Here is an 18,870-nt window from a genome sequence, read left to right as displayed (position 1 = left end):
ATAAAAAATCAGCAGGCTGGCAAAAACCATAAAAATAAAATTTGTATACACTTCAATTTTTAGTTTATGTATTCATCTTCAGTTAATTGAATAGATGAAGTCTCTATTTTGCACAGCCATTTATAGCTTTTGTGTTGATGTGAGCAATCAGATCTTTGAAACACAGATGTACTTGATCTATGTCGCTCCACCACCGTTTTGTTGCAACAGGTATGGGAGTGAATTTATTTTCCAGTTCAAGCTACACTTGTGCTTAGCATCAGCTGTTTTCTTTGTTTTTTTTATGTGTTTTTTATGTGTATTCAACAGACCTATCTACCGTCTCAGAGTACAGCCTGAATAATCTCTGATTCACCAACTCATCCAGCAAATTCACAACTCTCCTCCTCAGAAAGTGGGCGTGGAGGTTATGTCTTATAATACTTCTTATTGCGCTCATGAATAAGTAAAGATGAGGCGAGAGATGCACTCATCTGACACATGCAGCTGCTCCTGTACGGTGCCTGCTTTTGTATGTACAGAGCCCCCCCTCTTATCTCTGTCCTGATTGCAGCCATGGGGGGTAGACACTTAGGTGAGACGCTACTACAACCCTAATGTCATTGCAATCTATTTGCACATTGAGCAACTGCTGCACAATAATACAGTTTTCTTAATATCACAGCCTTTCAGGGCCGTACATTTGCTCTCTCTGTTATTATGCAGAGTGCTGAGGTGTAAGTAATGCTTGCTAGTGCTCATCAAAGTGTCATTCATGTCCACGGTTTGAGGTGCGTTCAATCCACACTTACTTATTGCACTGACCTTTCCCACTGAGGTCAGTGAAGGGTCTGACAATTCTGTTCAATAATTAAGGAGCTTCTCTCTAATGCAGAGTGCAGAGGCTCTCTGTGTCCACAAACCACTTTCCTCAGAGGTGTTGAGTGATGGCTGTTGAAATGGGAAATGAGAGCTGATGTTTTGAACGCCTCATATGTGAAAGATGCGGTAACTGCTGGCATCCTGAAAACACTTGATATCAACAGTGACACTTGGAACGGAGTCAAACAAAATGGCTACTGGAAGCATTGTAGCTTTACCGTGGGTATCAAACTTACACACACCCTGGTTTGAATTCAGGGTTTTGTGATTAAACAAAAATGAGACCATGGAAGATTATTTCAAAGCTGTTCTCTCAAATATCATTGATCCCGTTCAACTCAACTGGAAAAACCAACTAATCCCTTAATTGCACACATTTAAGCTAAATGTTTCTTGAAACACTATTTGATTTCAGTCTTTTTTTGATCCATCAGTATGCTGCAGATTGACTCTGCCTTGTAAAAGTTATCCACATCTACTGGATTAGACATGCTCATGCAGACTGGCAAAGTGAAACAAGAAAGTTAAAAAATGTTTAACTTTTATCACTGGCATCTATCTTGTCCCATTAAAGGTAACTATTATTGTTATTGAGTAGTATTATTTAAAAAAAAACAGCAATGGTTGGCACATTTATGCTAATGCGCTAATAGCAGAGCTAATTCTTCTGTTAGCGCGTTAGCATTTTTGCTAACTTTGAAAATATTTAGTGGCCATAAATTCAATTTTACGAATAAATTCTAAAGCCCTGATTTACTTGACTGTTTTGTAAGCTTTTTGGTTTGGACTTTTGGTTATCTACTGTAATTAGATGTTCATCTTCATTCTCTTACTTTGTAGTGGGTGTAGATTGTTTACATTGTAGTTTCCTCACCATATACTGTGTTGAAACATGTTGGGTATCATCATAGCTTTAGCATTAGCTTCTACTAAGTACCTTGTTGGTGCAGTTCTTTAGAGTTAGCAGAACTAATGTATATTAGTGCTTAATATACACTAGATGAGACTGTTTTTCAGTCTCATCTTTATGATTATGTGTCTTTGTTATTTAAGTAATAAATAACATTGTATGAAGGATTAAGTTCAGCTGTGAGGCTTTCAATCTTCATGGCTCTGGACATATAGGTAGAATAAGACCCAGACAATTTCTCTCTGGAATTGGTTATTACAAAAATATTACAGTGTTTCATTACAATACTTTAAATGAACAAACTCCTTAAGCTAGCAACATAGTTATGAGCTGTGAATTTTGAGAATCGGTCATTTTAAGGAATTTTGAATGAGTAGTCAAAATCAGTTTTCAACTAATATTAGTTACACCAAATTATGTTGTGAATTACTCACACAGGAGCACCAAATCGTGTAACAATAAGACAGGAAATAAATAATAAGATTATGTGTAGTAATATCACAGGTCAGTATGAATAAAGACCAAGAATTATATTGAAGAATTTGAACTAAGGCCAGATTTGCTTTAAGCTAATTGAGATTAGTTTAAGATGAGTGTTTGTCCTCCCCAATCCAGCCTATGGAAAAAGAGAAAGATCTGGGCATAACCCCAGAGTTTTGCTAAAGTATGATGTCATGTTCTCACGCTGTGATACTCCTACTGAAGCTGAGAATGGGTTAGTGCAGTGCATTCTGGGATTAAGAGTTTTAATGCCAGTCTCTTTATTATTTGTATGTATTAGTCCTTCACTGCTTGGTGCCCAACAACTTCACAAGTATGTGCTTATCTATGTCCCAATCCTAATAAGATGCTTTCTAAAGATTGGTTGCAGAAAATTTAACAAATTTAACATTGGTTGCAGAAAATTTAACATAAGGTGTCTAAAACTAAATAAAAGCTTGTATTAGCAATTTTTGAATCTGTTATTTCACATAAAACATCCTCTAAACTTTTTTCTTTTTATTTTCCAACAGATTATTTGCCATGCTACATGGGAGTGCTTTAAACTCTTGCCTGGTCGTCTTCCTCCTACTCTTCACCTCTGTTACTGCCCATGCTCACTCCTACCCCCGGTTTTCACGCAATGACACAGAGTTCCAGCACCTGGTGCTGCACCCAGACCCCAGAGTGGGTACGGTGTACCTGGGAGCCAAGAATCACCTCTTCCAGCTGGATGGCTCAGATGGACTCCTGCTGGAGCAAGAGGAGACCAACGGTCCCGTGATCGACAGCAAATACTGCCTTCCCCCTGTCACAGAAAGCAACTGCCCCCATTCTGAAAGCACCGACAACCACAACAAGCTGCTCCTGGTGGACCCAAAGGCATCGGAGCTGATCATCTGTGGCAGCGTCCATCAGGGGACATGCCAAAAGCGAAGCTTGGCGTCCATCAAGGAAGTTCTCTTCTCCACTGATAAGCCTGTGGACACACAGTACGTCGCGGCTAATGATCCATCAGTGTCTACTGTTGGGTTGGTTGTCACAATTCCTGGCGGGAATCGGACGGTGATGTATGTGGGCCGCGGCTACACCGCCAGCCACCCACCCATCTCCACCCGCCACCTTTCGTCACTGCCCACATTTTCCTATGAGGAGACCGCCAAGCTGGCCATAGCTGGGCGCCTGTCAGAGTACGACCACAACTTCATAACCGCTTTCACACGCCGCTCTTATGTGTACTTCCTGTTCTACCGCCGAGACATCAAATCATCAACAAGGGACTACCAGACTTATGTCGCCAGGGTGTGCCTAGAAGACACCTCCTACTATTCATATGTAGAAATTCCCCTCGTCTGCCAATCTCCGTTCTCTCCTTCCACAATGTTTAATGTGCTTCAGGCAGCCCAGGTACTTGACTTAAACCTTATTAGATGAGCTGTTTTACTGTTTGCATCATTGACATGCTTCATTCCTTAGAAGGTTGCTGATGTACTGCCTTAAATGTTTTTCACCGCGCCTTTGTTGAAACAGGTGGGCAAAGGCGCGGGGCAGCAAGGCGAAGATCTGTTGGGTGTCTTCTCCCCCCGCACTGGCTCAATAAACACACCACTGGATGTCTCGGTGCTTTGCGTCTTCCCTCTGGATGAGGTCGACAGGCACATCGACTCCACACGTGACCTCTGCTACACCCGAGATGGGTTGGTTGAGAATCAAGATGAGGTGGCCTATATAGAGTATGAGGTGAAGTCCAGCTGTGCCAACCTCCCTCCGGTAAGGATGCAAGAGGAAAATGTTTTGGGCGTCAAACAGAAATCCAGATATTGAAGCTAGAAAGTAAACATTTCAGAGCTGTGGGGTTTTGGAAGCACTGCTTCCCTCAGAGAGGACAGAGAGGTTTCTACACCTTCATATTTGATACAGTCATGGTCAGACACTTCTTCATCCCTTCCTTCCCTTCCTTCTTTTCTCCCTTCATCGTTTTCCTTCCTTCTTTTCTCCCTTCATCGTTTTCCTTCCTTCTTTTCTCCCTTCATCGTTTTCCTTCCTTCCTTCCTTCATCGTTTTCCTTCCTTCCTTCCTTCCTTCATCGTTTTCCTTCCTTCCTTCCTTCCTTCATCGTTTTCCTTCCTTCCTTCCTTCATCGTTTTCCTTCCTTCCTTCCTTCCTTCCTTCCTTCCTTCCTTCCTTCCTTCCTTCCTTCCTTCCTTCCTTCCTTCCTTCCTTCCTTCCTTCCTTCCTTCCTTCCTTCCTTCCTTCCTTCCTTCCTTCCTTCATCGTTTTCCTTCCTTCCTTCCTTCCTTCCTTCCTTCCTTCCTTCCTTCCTTCCTTCCTTCCTTCCTTCATCGTTTTCCTTCCTTCCTTCCTTCCTTCCTTCCTTCCTTCCTTCCTTCCTTCCTTCCTCTCTTTTCCCTAAAACATTGTTTTCTTCCTTCCTTTCCTTCTTTCTCACTCCCTCTCTAAAACTTTGCATGTTTCAGTGTCTGGGGAAAAATGACTGTGGTTCTGAATACATCAGGAGGATATTGAAATGGTGAAAGCAGACTAACGTTAAGGTAGTACAGTTGAGGACTCTTACAGAGTCAGGTTTGTGGAAGAAAAGCACAAACTTAAATAAGTTTGAATAATTCTGTCAAACTGATGCCAAAAGCTTTTTAAAGGCTCCAAAACCACACATATGAGGTGCAACCTGCCAAGGGACATTGAACCAAATGTTAGCCAGACGGTGTGTGTGTACTTCAGCCTGTGTGTGTTTTGAGTCTTAAGTGCTAGAAAATTTCTAAAAATATTCCAGATATATTCTTTAGTTTATTGCGCCCTGCAAAAACAATGTTACAAACAAATCATTAAAAGTCCAAAGTTATGCCAACCATGCTCATGATCAATGTATGCAAGATCTCATATGCCTGCATTATTAGCAGACATATAGGTTTTACATAAGAAGCATTACCGCTATATATCATGAGAATAATGCCTGCACCTTAGCTGTATCGACTCCCTTGTCTTAAGTGTTTGGCGTAAGGTAAAACAAATGGATTGCAGAGCAAAGCAATGAGGAGCGACTGCACGATTAGGATGAGTGGATGGAAGACCGGTAATGAGGCCCCAGTTTCACCCAGCTGCAGCTGTCCAGAAAAGACCTTTCCTTCGGTCTCGTCAGCCCTCACAACCATTTAATGGGATCGTTAGAGATAAATAAAGAAAACCAAAGTGGAATCATGCGTTCTGCTGCCTTGATAAGCTCTGACAAACAAAGGTAGAAGGACAGAGATGGAAACTTAAACATGGGGACAAACTGTAGCACAGAAGCTGATGGGAGGGAAAATAGAGCACTGACAGGACGATGAAAGAGAGGAAATCATGAGCATACTCTTCTTCTCTGACAATGATAAGCCTACTTATTTTACATAAACAAAGCATAAAAGCTAAAATAAGTGCTCACTCTCTTCCTTTTTTGCTTCTTCATCAATTATTTGAAGTTGTGGCTTTTGCTTCCGAGCAGGATAATAATTGTTACTTTAGATAAGAAATGAATACTAAACGCTACATTTATAGCTCTAGCTAGTTTGTGATGTACATCCCCAGGAGGGCCTTCAGCAACATCTAGCAATTTAAAAGACAACAAAAGAACATGGCAAAATATAATGTCATACATAACATAAATCCTAGCATTAATTTAAAACGGACCACAATGAAAAAGGAACCATGACGGAGCCATCGTGAGCTGACTGTCGAGCATGACTGGAAGTCTGTTCTTCTTTAAGAAACTCCTTCAGTCTTAATCTAAAAAAGTTCCAGTCTGGAATCGGCTTCAAGTCCTCAGGGTATGAATTCCACATAGTGATGAGTCGCACTGACAAAGCTGTTAAACCAAAAAAAGTTTTGGGAAAAGCTTCCTTGAAGTTGAAGTTGTTTCTGGATGCACCACAACCTCCTAATTCTTTAGATCTAAGAGGAACCCCAATGACACTGATCACCTGAGGAGCCTGAACTTCCAAACATTTAAAAATGAATGATACATTACAATATTTTACAGTGCTGTCGATGTTCATCATATTCAGTTTTCTCAGACTGAGTAATGTTACTTTTTTGTCATATTTGAGTGATAGGTGTATTGACTCTGTGATGTGTATGTGTTCACATTGTGTATGTGTTTCACTCACGGTTTAGCCGAAATGCTTCCTGGGTAAAAATCAAAAGACAAACGTGGCACAACCCCCCCCACCCAGCCCCACTCAACAGTTTCCAGCAGCTGATGCGCGTAAGGGGCCCGGTGATTTGTTAGGTCCCTTAGCCCTCCGCTAGTCCTAAGGCTTCCAGCTAGTGCAGTCCCAGTGAGCCACAGCCTCCGTGTGTTAATACAAATTATGATTCATCAATCGGGATTTCCATTCCCAACAGTTGGTAGCAGAGGATGGTTTTGTGTTGACACATGAGCGGATATTGGACTGGCCGATCAGGCGCAGACGGAACAGTACTCTGGTGTAGGGCCCATATGAAAGGTAATATACACCATTGTACTGTTTCTCAAGTCTGTATACATTTCAGTTATCAGCCGTTTTCTGTACTGTCTCCCAGGTTTGTCTGCTTGTCACTGAGTTGTCTAAGTTGTCGTTCGTACTGCTTTTGACTGGTCTGTCTAAATGTTTCAGTAAAGTTAGTCAAAGTTTAAAGTTAAAAGTTTAAAAAGTTAAGAGTTTAAAAGTTAAGAGTTAAAGTAAAAAGGACGATTGGCTTGCAGTGGGAGTTAGCCGTCCCCGACTTTTCCCGGAGGCTAGGTTTTGTCGGTTTTATCCTCGGGGAGTACTGCCCTCGGAAAAGAACTGGATAGCCGATCTGAGACTTTGCTCGAGAAACTCAAGGAGTTGAGAGTGGTCCTTCATAGGAACAAAAAGAAAAGAGATAAGATAAGAGAATAAGATAAAGGTCGATCGCAGTCTGATCCTCTAAAGTGTAATAAGTGATAAAAGAGGACAAAAATAGGAGCTGAAAAGTGTGTATCCATTTGTCTGCTGTGTTTGATTCCCTCGCCACCGTGCGAGCAAAACTGCAAAAAATACAGAAAAAGAGAAAAGAGGTGATTTTTGAGCCTAAACAGATGGAGGGTGAACTTGAAAAGGAAAAATACGATCCAAAGTGGGGCATCAGGACATGGATTACGCACTGTGAGCAAATAGAAGCATTAATAACTTATTTGGCAGAGCATGACGGATATCAAAATAAGGGAGAAAGAAAAACTGAAAAAAGGGATAGAATACCTGGTGCAGAAGAAAGGAGGCGACCTGTTAAACAGACAGCCTTCGGGGTGATACTGGCTGGAAGGAATAAATGACGTGAAGGGGAAACTGATTGAAACTAAACTAATCCTGCACAGTTCACTATTTTCACATGTGGTAAAATTAACTGTATGAAGGATGAATGAAATTACATAACAGGTAAAATTATTTAAAAAAATAAAGTGACATTTAATGGGTTGAAGTTTTTGTAACTCGGCTTAGCTGTAGACAGGTTTAAATTTAATCTTAATGAAACTTGAAAATTGAGGTTAATAGCAGACTTGAACTTTATCATGGACTAATCAATATTTTTCTCTCATTATCTTATCAAAACAGGATTTCTTTTCATTTGAAACTTGGTCACATTAAATGTCTAAAGAGGGAACAGAATTGGTAAATAAATATGAGTTTGTGTTTGATTCAAAGGGAGATTATGAAATGGCTCCAGATTAAATTACGGTTCATTACATTGGCTTCAAAGTATGTTAGAAGAGGAATAATCACATTTCAGCTTTGGTTTAAAACCAGATAGCATTTATTACAAAACTGTTTCATTTAATTTGACATGTTTTATTTTCTTTTCATTTTTATTAACATTATTGTTGTTTTTATTTTTTCTAATAACAAACTAACTAACTTACTAACTGCTGCTTTCGAAACACATGCGTGTCTTGGTAGAAAGTCACAAACTGGACATGATGAAACTTTTAAAGTGGATATGATATTAATTGATTATGTAAAAAACAAACTGACGGACAACAACTGGCTCACAACATGTGTGTACCTTAAATTTTGATTGAATTGATACATAAATTCAAGTCCAACAAAATGTTTGATTTGAAACCCAATGACATCTTACAGTACTGCACAATCTTTGTCTACATGTTTTGCTCCTCTGCTTAAATTGATAATTTTTTTCTTTTGTTGGTTCTAAATAAACATTGGCACTGCCTTTTAGGAGAGCAATCCAAATTCTGATCTGAACTCTTTAAAATAATAAAACTTTTGGCCTTTGCAGTACGGTTTCAGTTGGACATTTTAGAAATATGTACTGAAAAAGAGTCTCTGAAAAATATTTCTGATAACAATAGAAATGTTATTGTCAGAAATGTTTGTTTTCTATTTGCATAAGAAAACAAAAGGGGGAAATGCTAAATGATAAACACAAAACATTTCTGATAAATCTTTACATTTAGAACATCTCATAGTCTACTTTCAATTCTAGACAGAAGATTTGGGAAACTTGTGACACACCCTGTAATATTTTAATTTGGAGAAAAGTAACAGCAAATGCAAAAGTGCTTTCAAGTTTTTAAATTATATCAACAGGGGGTGAAAAAGAAATACTCTAATTACTAGTCGGTTCAAAGATATGCTTAATTACAAATTTATTCATTTGACATTGGCATATTGTGAGTTCATTTAATGAGCTCTTATACTGGGCCTTTCTGCATGACTGAAATACAAAGTTATATAGAAGCTCTTACTAAATTAAATTGGTAATTTAAAATTCAATAGCTTCAATCAATATCTATACCATGTTTATTTGTGGATTGATGAGTTTCCTGCATCGCCTCTAATTTTAATTGTATAAAGCTACAGTTGGATGTAATTGTTATCATTGAGAACATTTTGGTTAAAAGTACTTTAAATTCTACGGAGACCCTAAAGGGACATGGAGAAAAATTCAGATAAAAGTGAGCAATTTAAAATTTTTTAAAAAGAACAATACATAAATACAACACTCGGCAGTTTTGAAAAATATCAGGATAATGGTAATATTTTCATTAATGTAATAAATAATTGATTAGTTTTCTTTTGACCTAAATTATTAAGGAAATTTAACTGGTTGTCTTAAAACGTGGCAATATCACAAGGATGCTGTTGTGTAAAATTGGACACTATTGAATTAATTATTTTACATATGCATTTGAATAACCAGTTTATGAAAAGCGTATGAAGCTGGAAATACAAAATTTTGTTTACATTTTAATAATTTCTTAGAGTTAAATTTTTGAGAGGAGTTGATGCTGCTTAAAGCGGGTCAATGAAGGAACATTTGGGCTAAATGATTTTCGTGGGTTTCTTAGAAGTTTCTGTATCAAAACACTCAGACAGTGTTTCGATACAGAAACAGGGAGAGATGCATGGAATTACTCTAATCAAGCACATTGTGAGTTAATATAATCTATTGAGACATTTTTCAGTTTTGGGCTTCAGCAAAATATAAAAGAGGTTAAATCAAAATTCACAAATGTTTTAATTATTCGAATGAGTTTCTAAAGTAATACTGAATGTTCTGAATTGAATACATTAAAATTAACAATGATGTCATGTGTCAAATATATTTCTACAAAATAGTTTTTTAAAACAGGGAATAAATTGTTTGATTGCTGCTTCTCTCTTGCTATAATTCAAAATAATTTGTTTAACCAAGTGATGCAGAAAGGTCTAACCTGAACATTATAAAATGTAATAAATCTAGTTGTATCAAATTTCTCCCCAAAACTGCCAAAAACATTGATAAATATCATAAACACTACAAAAGAGGGTAATTCGGTTAAATAAATATTTTGTAGAAGGATTTCAAAAGAACAAATTTTTCAAAGAATTGAAAATTTTTTCAAAAAAGAAACTGTAAATGCCATAGAGGGTTGAATTTCCTTTTTCCATTCTTAACCCTAACATTCTTTAAAATGTCCAGACACATTACCTAGTCCAGTTACTGTGTCAACAGTAAACCTAGCTTTATCCATCTTTACTGTCACTGTTACTGTGGATAAAAAACCCTATTCAAATAAATTAAACAATGCTTGGCCTGGTAGGGTGGGGACCAACAAAAGCCTGGTGGCCCACCAGGCTTATGATACACTGGGAGAAACCTGACGTAGATTTACTCAAATTTATGGTTGGAATTTTCCATGTTTTTTTAGATTGACTTCCAAGAAATCTCTCTTTTAATTGAATTGGTTGTTGATGCAGCAACTGACCAAAACCTTTTACCCTTTCACATCTTCTAGAACACTCTGATTGCGTACCCGTGCGGTTCTGACCACACCCCCAGCCCCATGGCGAGCAAAGTGCCGCTGGAAGCTAAAGCTGTGTGGCAAACATCAGCGGCCCGTCTCACCGCCGTGGCAGTCAGCGTCAGGGAGGGACACAGCATCGCTTTTCTGGGAGACGCCAAAGGCAATCTTCACAAGGTAGTTATACACACACACGTGCACCTGGACGAAAGCAGGGAGACGTTCCTGACTCATCACCATTAACGTGGAATTATTTAATCCATCAAGCAGCTTCCCGTTAAGGGAGTGTTCTAACCTTCCACTTGCTGGAGTCTTGCATGAGTTGGTGCTCAGCTAATGCTCTGTTCTTACAACCCTTCCCTCATGATACTGTCTGCCTGTCTATGCATCATGTTCCAGCAGAATGAGCGCACCTTTACTCTACTTCAAGTATTTGAATCCAAGCTTTCTAGATGCTTTTATTGCCGCTTTAGCAGTTTAACCCAAATAGATTTAAAACTATTTTCATTCAATAATACAACAATTTAAAGGGGCACTATCATCTAAAATCACATTTTTTCTAGATTTACATCATGTTAGTTATTCCCTCATCAAAAAAACAAACAAAAAAAACCCAAAACATACCTGCTGTGTTTCTTTCATTCCTGTTTGAGAAGTTCCTTAATCTGCCTACCAACCATTCAGCTGTGCAACATGCCTGGGTGGACCTCACCCTGTCTTACAGATGCTGCTATTCCTCAGAACTGGTTTTTCCAAACTTCCACCTCACAGAACAGTACTTCTCCACTCAGCTACTTCAAACTAGCCAGCAGCAATTAGCAAACACCTGGGGCCTCATGTATAAAAGAGTGCACAGTTTTCACACTAAAACTTGGCGTACGGAAAAAATTAGAAAAGTGCGACGCACAAAAAGATTTGAATGCATAAAGCCGTAACATACCTGCACACGTTTCCTTTTCCTGTTCTCCATCAGAATCAAAGCACTTCACGATTTCGCGGCACACCTTTCGAGCAGCTACTTATACACGTGTGATTGTTTACACACCTTGATCACCGTAAAAATAATCAAACCTGTTTGGAGTTAATCTGCTGATCCAACCCTCTTTTCTTTTACAGTGACAGTGAAATTACCTCATAGATGCATTTTATGCGCTTCGGAGCACAGACCAATCTTTGAGCCAAAAACTGAGGAAAAGTACTATTTACATTCGAGCGATGTTTTTGCATCCTTTTATTCTTATTTTCTTTATTTCCTGTGCGTGTTAGCTTATTGTTGGAGGATAAATGTGGTTCAATTTCATTGTTTACGTTTAAACAATAAAATATTTAAATCATGAAAAATCAACAGATTTGACTCTCCTTGGGTTAAATAACATTGAATGTAGTCAGGTTTCTATGTATTTAGGTGAGTTTTGACACATTGTAATTTGTTACTGCCCACAGGCAAAGGTTTATGTGGCTGCCACATATTTTCACGGCAGGTGAAAATGTTGCATATATTTGCCCAAACTTTCACGTCACGTTCATTTTTATACATGCTGATTTGTGCGTAAAATATGGCGCCGCACATTTTTTGTGCTTTAAACATGAGGCCACTGGTGTTTGCTGGTGGAACTGTGGATCTGCTGAGCTCACTAAAGGGCCTACTTCTCAGTGAAACTCTAGTAAAAACGTGACAGGGTTAACAGAGGAGCCATGTTATGATGACATGTTATGAGTTTTTATAGAGACAGAGGCCCAAATTCAAGGCGTTAAATTACAAGTTAAAATTTAATTCAAGTCATATTTGATATGTAACTTTTTTTTTTAACAACTGAAGATAACATAGTTACTTGACATTGCTATAAAGGAGATGGGATTGTTTAGAATCTGACAGCTGCTGAGCAGAAGGACCTGAGATTACGCTCCTTTGTGCGCTTTGGACGCAGCAGTCTGTCACTGAGACTATTTTTTTCTCTTTTTGCACATCTGCTATTTAATAGTGATAAGCAGCTCCCCCTTTTAGGGCAATGCATGCTGTCATCGTTAGACGCACATCAACAAAATATATAACATATATTATATAACAATAAGTGTTCCTTTTGCTTTTCATAAACATCTCATAAGAACTATTCAAAGCACTACAAGCTTTAAACATTCAGAACATGTTGAACAGTTTTGAAATCTTGACTAGTTAAAAGCCTGAAACTGGGAGCCAGTCCATATCTAATCACCACAGTCTGATTCACAGCATTCCAGCAAGCACAGAACAACATACCCCTATGATTCCATACCTCAGACATGCACTTTGTGTTCTCAGCCTGTGATTGTGATTGTTGGAGACTAAGTGTATTATTTGACTGAAGAATTTGGCATGAGTAGAGCTGAATAATTTGTGGACTTTTTTCTTTACTTTATGTATGTCGGAGTGTTTTCCCATCTAGTTTTCAATAGAGCCCTACTGCTTGCAGGTCAGAAGTAAGAGCAGACATCAGAGAGAAATGTTCTGTTGTAATGTGTGTGTGAGATGCAGGGGAAAAGAAGGGAAACATAGAACTAGACTTTTTAATTATCAGATCAAACCAGAGCTCTGTAACCCATTGTAACCGATTGTAGCAAGCTTTTATAACAAGATTATAGTATCACACAAAGTCAAATCCCTCTTTATCAAGATACACATCTTTATGCGTGCGTGTGTGTAGGATATGTGTACATTTTTCATGTAGAGAACCAAAAGAAACATTAAACCAGCAAGGAGATGATATTTTTGAATTCCTGGTCCTAGCTTTTGTTTCAACTGTCCTGAGCTCCACTAAATTGGTATATAGATATGGAATGACAGAAGTTTTTGACAAAACATATTTATAACTTTTGGTAAAGTTATAATTATGTTGTGACAGACAGATCATCTGTGAAATATTGAGCTCTTCTCTCTTCTCCTAGTATTAACTGCAGAAATACAGCACTCGGTCAGAAACAACCAATCAGAGCCAAGAGGAGGGTCTTAGTGCTGTCAATCACCCTTGTGCTCATACCCCTCTGCTTGCTCTTTGCTAAGCTACAGCTGGTTCACCACAACATAGCCTGTTACCAATGCTAATGCTAGTTAGCACTACCACTAATGATGGTGGATAAACGGTTTTCCTGTAACAGCGAGTTGTTTTTCTGGCTTAAGCACATTGAGTAACATACAGGAGTCTGATTGACGGCGCTAAGACCCTCCTCCTGGTTCTGATTGGTTGTTTCTGCCTGGGAGCTGTGCGTTTTTGCAGTTCACAATAATAGCACTGGGAGAAGGTGACGGTGCGCAGCATTAGAAAAGAAAAACAATCTTCAGACCTCAATCAGCTTTATATTTTGCCACCAAGAACACAGAGCTTTTTGAAAATGGCTTCCTGAAAGCCCTCCAACATTTTTACTTGGATGTTGGATGCTTTTCTCCCTTTTCAGCCAGCTTTCTGCACCCTCTTCAGTATTCATGATTTATTTAAGGATTAAATGTGTTTGACTGTATCAGTAAAGTTGCACAGATACTTTCCTATTTATATTCTTACATACATCTATCAAAAATACAAACAGTTTAAAAGAAAATATTATATTATTTCACCTCATTTCACCACTAAAACAAATAGCAGTTTATGGAGTGGAAGCGCATCACTTCCTGGACCCGTGCTTCCCTCTTCAACCCGACTTCTTTTGCACTTGCTGTTCAGACAGAGAAACCGCCTTTCAAAACCAATCAATGCTATTATGAAATTTAAAATCCAACCACACTGCAGAGTTGGATCTCCATGGAAGCTTAAAATATCTCTGCTGCTCTCATATTACCTTTTGCTTCCATCTGATGGACAATTAAATGCTTACATTCAGTCCTTGATAAGCTGTAATCAAGTTTGATTGTAATTTACATTTGTAACGTCAGTAATTCCCATTAGACATGATTACAACAACCAACTGTTGTTTGTATTGTTTGTTTTTCATTGCACTGCAGTTGCAGCTGAAAGTCTTTTAGAGGTTGTCTACCAATTTTTCATATCAAAAGTTTAGACCTTTTCTGATTCCCAACTTTGACTAGGCCGTTACAGGCCATGGAGTTACTGATATAATTGTAATTGATTCTTTTGTATTTCTGACAGTGTGTTTAGGACAACTGTTAAAAAAAAATGAATACAATTTTATTTCTTTTCCTTCTGTTTCACATTTTTAGCTGCTTTTTATCACATAAAATCCAAATAAAATACGTTAAATTTTACATTTGAAGTTCTAAAGTTATTAAAAGTTTTAGGACTTCCACAGCTCAGCACACAAGAAATATTGATTCTATTTTTTTTTAAATTAAATTACATTTATCATAGAAATGCTCTGCAGCCTCAGTGGACATTAAGAGATTCAGGAAAAAAGCTCAGCATTCACATCTGCATGAGACTATTGGGACCGATGTGATAAAATCTAAATATAACATAGGAAACAGTCGTTATCTTAGGCTGCTGATCTTTGCGTACAACTTCCCTTTCCATTATGTGCTGAGTGCATTCTCCTAATGGGACAACCGATTCTCTTTTCTGTCCGTGGTGATCTTATTAAGATGAGGTAACATGAGCGTTTGAAGGCCTGGGTTTCACTGCAGCCATAGGTAATCTTCCTGTGCTTCATATTAGATTTGTATGTGATAATCAGATCTATGCCCACTTCTGCTGCAATCCTGTGCAAGTGTGATTTGATTTGGTGTTTGAGCTGTAAACCAGAGAGGTTAGTTATTTTGTTTTTTTTTTTTTGTTTTTTTGTTTTGTCAAATATTGCGTTTTAGTGATGCAGCATTGTAGAATTATAGACTGGTCCTACTTCAAAATGTTTTCCAATCCAATTACAGAAATTTTAATTCATAAAAGGGACACTTCCTGTTTTAATGTATAAAGTGTTGTTTTTTGTGTGTTCTTGTTCAGGTTTATCTTGGCAGAGACGGGACAGTGGAGGTGTATGCAAACTCAACGATACAACCCAACTCCCCCATCAGCAGCGATCTGTTACTTGATGATCGCGGCTCACATATCTACATTATGACCAAAACCACAGTAAGTGTGGTAAAGTCAAGCTTCGCCTTTTTATTTCAAGGAACAGAACTATGTAAAACTAACTTTTTTTAGCTTTATGTCATGTTATAATATTATCCCCTCATCAAATACACACCTTGATCCTTTAATGCATGTTTTAAAAATCCTTTCAAGCTTCCCGTAGCAACCATTCAGTTGTGCAAAACGCCTGATTGAATCTTCTCCTCGGAGCTGCAGCTTCCAAGCTTTGAAGTTTTTAATCTCACAGAGCTCCTTCCACCATGACTCCTTTACTCAGTTCCTTCAGACTAGCCAGCAGCAATTAGCAAACACCTGATGGAACTGCACATCTGCTGAGCTCTTTATAGGAGCTACTTGTCAGTGTAACACTGATAAAAATGTTGTTAAAGGGTTAATAGAGGAGAAATGTGGTGATGACTTCCTGGAGGCAGCACTTCAGAAAGAGCAGGATTTCACAATGATAAATTACAAAGTCAGATTTCTTTTAAGTCACATTTGAGATGTATTGTTTTTCTAAAAGCTGAAGGTAACATAGCTGCTTGATTGTGCTATAAAATGGCACTATGGCCCTGAAAAATACACAATGTTCCCCCTTTAAAGTATTCATGAGATGTATAAACAGATTCGGCCATTTCCACTATTCAGTCACTTACCCAGATGTCTTCATAAATAAGAATGGAAATGGTTTCTCATTCATCAATTTATGGTTTGTCAGAGTTTTTCATGCATGCTTCCTCAAGCTGTGTTGACCTGAAGACAAACTACAGGCAAGGGTGAAATCAGAGAAGCCAGCTGGCAGCTGGGGTCAGAGGTCACTAACCCCAGTGTGATTGGCACAACAGTCAGCAGGAGGTGTGAGGTCACACCTAACAATAGTATTGATCTGCAAAAGAAGCCTGCATTGTCTTGGCACGTTCCCTACAGAGCATGTGTGGGATGCTGTATATTCTGGTAAATGATGATTAGGAAAGTCTACAGTCTGAACAGTTTGTGTCAAAAATAAATCAAATTGTCTCAGTGAGAGCTGTTCTGGGATTCAGAAATGTTACAACACATTTTCATGTGTGAGTGAATAAAACTGCTGCGACTTTTCTCTGAATACAGAGTTCATGATTGAATTATTTGTGAAACTTTAAATAGTTTTGAAACAAAATAAAGGTATTTTGCGTTAGTTTTGTCTCGGATCTAGAAATTTCAATGGGAATTGCAAATAATTATTCTTTTACTTAGCAGTGGCAATAAAATACAATAATTGGCTAATGTCTTTCTCTAAATTGAATGAATTCAATTTAGAGAAAGACCAAGTACATATGTATAGTGCTATGTGTTACACTGCTTTGATATATGTATAATGATATACATGGCAGGAGTGTGTAATAGAAGTACTATTAAATAACTTTATACCTGTTGTATGCTTTTTGTGTATGGTAGCTATGCTGGATACTGAAACTGAGGCTCTTCAGGTACCTCAGACATGTTTCTTGATTTAAAGATTAACATACTAATCCAGAAGAATGCATACAGCAGAGCACAGATGATGGAAAAAAATAATACTAATAACCCTCATTCGAATTCAGTCTTTCAAATGCTACTGACTATTTTTAAATAGTTCTTTACATGAAATTATTTGCTTTTTATTCGTTATTGTCAGCATCAATACTGTGTGATGTCAGTATTTCATTTGCCTTGAGATGACACTTGTTCTGAAAATCTTGAGTTGAAATATTGAACCATTCGACAGTGTTGCATTGTTTTGTTCTTCATTTATTTGTCTAAAGCCTAGCTTTTGCTTGTTTGTCTGTTATTTTCAGGTAGAAAAGCGTCCGGTCGCAGAGTGCGGGGATCACTTGGACTGTCAGTCATGTCTGTCTGCCAGAGACCCGTACTGTGGCTGGTGTGTCCTTGAGGGACAGTGAGTGTTCTGAGCTTGAACTTGTATCTCCAGGTCTCCCCGTTTTCTTCATGTATAACCCTCGTATGTCTAACTATCTATGCTGCGTTGTTTCAGGTGTGGCCAGCGGTGGGAGTGCCAGCGAGGCTCTCTGCAGGGCCAGTGGTTGTGGAGTTTCAACCAGACGCAGCAGTGCCTGGGCATTCAGCGCCTCAGCCTCTACAACATCAGCCTTGGAGAGAAAGCAGATGTAATACAGACAACATGACTGATGAAATGCAAGAGCAATGCACTGAAATGTTTTGTTCGCTACCACATTACAAGAATAAAATCTTTTGACAGCACAGTTGAAAATAATATGACAAAGTCATAATATTATCCAAATAAAGACATAATATTAGGAGAATGAAGTAGCAATTTTATAAAAACTCCAACACGAAAAACAAATTAAAATGTTGGAGCAGCTTCAGAAGTTACACATTGGTATCGGTTTTACGAATAAGGAAATGCTTCAAAACTGAACACATCAGAATCCAGTTATTATCAGCAGCAGGACATGAAGCGATCCGTCAGTCCAAATGACTTCTTGTAATGCCTGGCAGTAATACTCTGTCATACAACTCACAGAAGGGATGATTGACATAAAAGCTGCTTTTCAAAACTATTTTCTGTCATTTGTAATTTTTTTAGTGAAAAAAGCAAGAAAAAATATCATTTGAAATTGGGTGTGAAAAATCAGAAATGTTTTTTTTTCTTAGAAGCCAACTCTAATAATTAATAATAATTAAACTCCATAATGAACCACACTACAGTCATGGAGTCTCTGGTGTCTTCTCTTTCCTCCATGTAATATTTGTTTCCATTCAGATCGCCTTGTCAGTGGAGGGTCTGCCGGGTCTCCAACAAGACGAGGCCTACTCCTGCTTTTTCCAGGACACGGAGAGTCCAGCTTTGCTCACCACTACCGGTGTCATCTGCTCCACCCCAGATGCCAGCAACCTGCCCCCCATTGGTCTGGGAGATGGTTCGTTTTATGCTGCAAGTTTATACGGAGGCCAAAAAGATTCCTTAAAATGCCTCAAACTTCATTGGTCAACACTATTGAGAACATTAAATGAAGGATTGCAGTGAATGCTTTGAATATTGATTGATTGATCTCTTTTATTCCGTTGCAGAGTTTGTGACGGTGACCTTGGCTCTGCGTTTCATTAACGTGACGGTAGCTGAGACAGAATTCACCTTCTACAACTGCAGCCTGGTGCAGGAGCTTTCTGGGCGCAGGCCGTGAGTATACGTCTTCTAAACGTCAGAAACTTGAAAAGTCCTTTTTCACATCAGTGAACATGTCACACCTAAGTGCTGACAGGTCGTCCCTTAC

At 38.5% G+C, this 18,870-nt stretch overlaps 1 protein-coding gene across 3 annotated transcripts in view; it reads left to right on the top strand.

Moving 5' to 3' along the window:
- LOC103466876 (plexin-B1-like) overlaps positions 1-18,870 on the top strand; it is a 92,319-nt gene that overhangs the window by 40,681 nt on the left and 32,768 nt on the right. For all 3 annotated transcript variants that reach the window (XM_008412763.3, XM_008412764.3, XM_008412765.3), the window contains 8 exons: positions 2,785-3,658; positions 3,782-4,021; positions 10,545-10,727; positions 15,473-15,601; positions 17,413-17,513; positions 17,610-17,742; positions 18,360-18,516; positions 18,668-18,776. In XM_008412763.3, coding sequence (XP_008410985.1) covers positions 2,795-3,658; positions 3,782-4,021; positions 10,545-10,727; positions 15,473-15,601; positions 17,413-17,513; positions 17,610-17,742; positions 18,360-18,516; positions 18,668-18,776 — 1,916 coding nt within the window. In that variant the 5' untranslated portion in view covers positions 2,785-2,794. The remainder of the gene's footprint in view (positions 1-2,784; positions 3,659-3,781; positions 4,022-10,544; positions 10,728-15,472; positions 15,602-17,412; positions 17,514-17,609; positions 17,743-18,359; positions 18,517-18,667; positions 18,777-18,870) is intronic.

Source organism: Poecilia reticulata, chromosome 7, assembly GCF_904066995.2.
Source record: "Poecilia reticulata chromosome 7, P_reticulata-male-v2, whole genome shotgun sequence".
Classification (NCBI taxonomy): domain Eukaryota; kingdom Metazoa; phylum Chordata; class Actinopteri; order Cyprinodontiformes; family Poeciliidae; genus Poecilia; species Poecilia reticulata.
The sequence above is the reverse complement of the archived record's forward strand: the minus strand, read 5'-3'. Positions and strand labels throughout refer to the sequence as shown.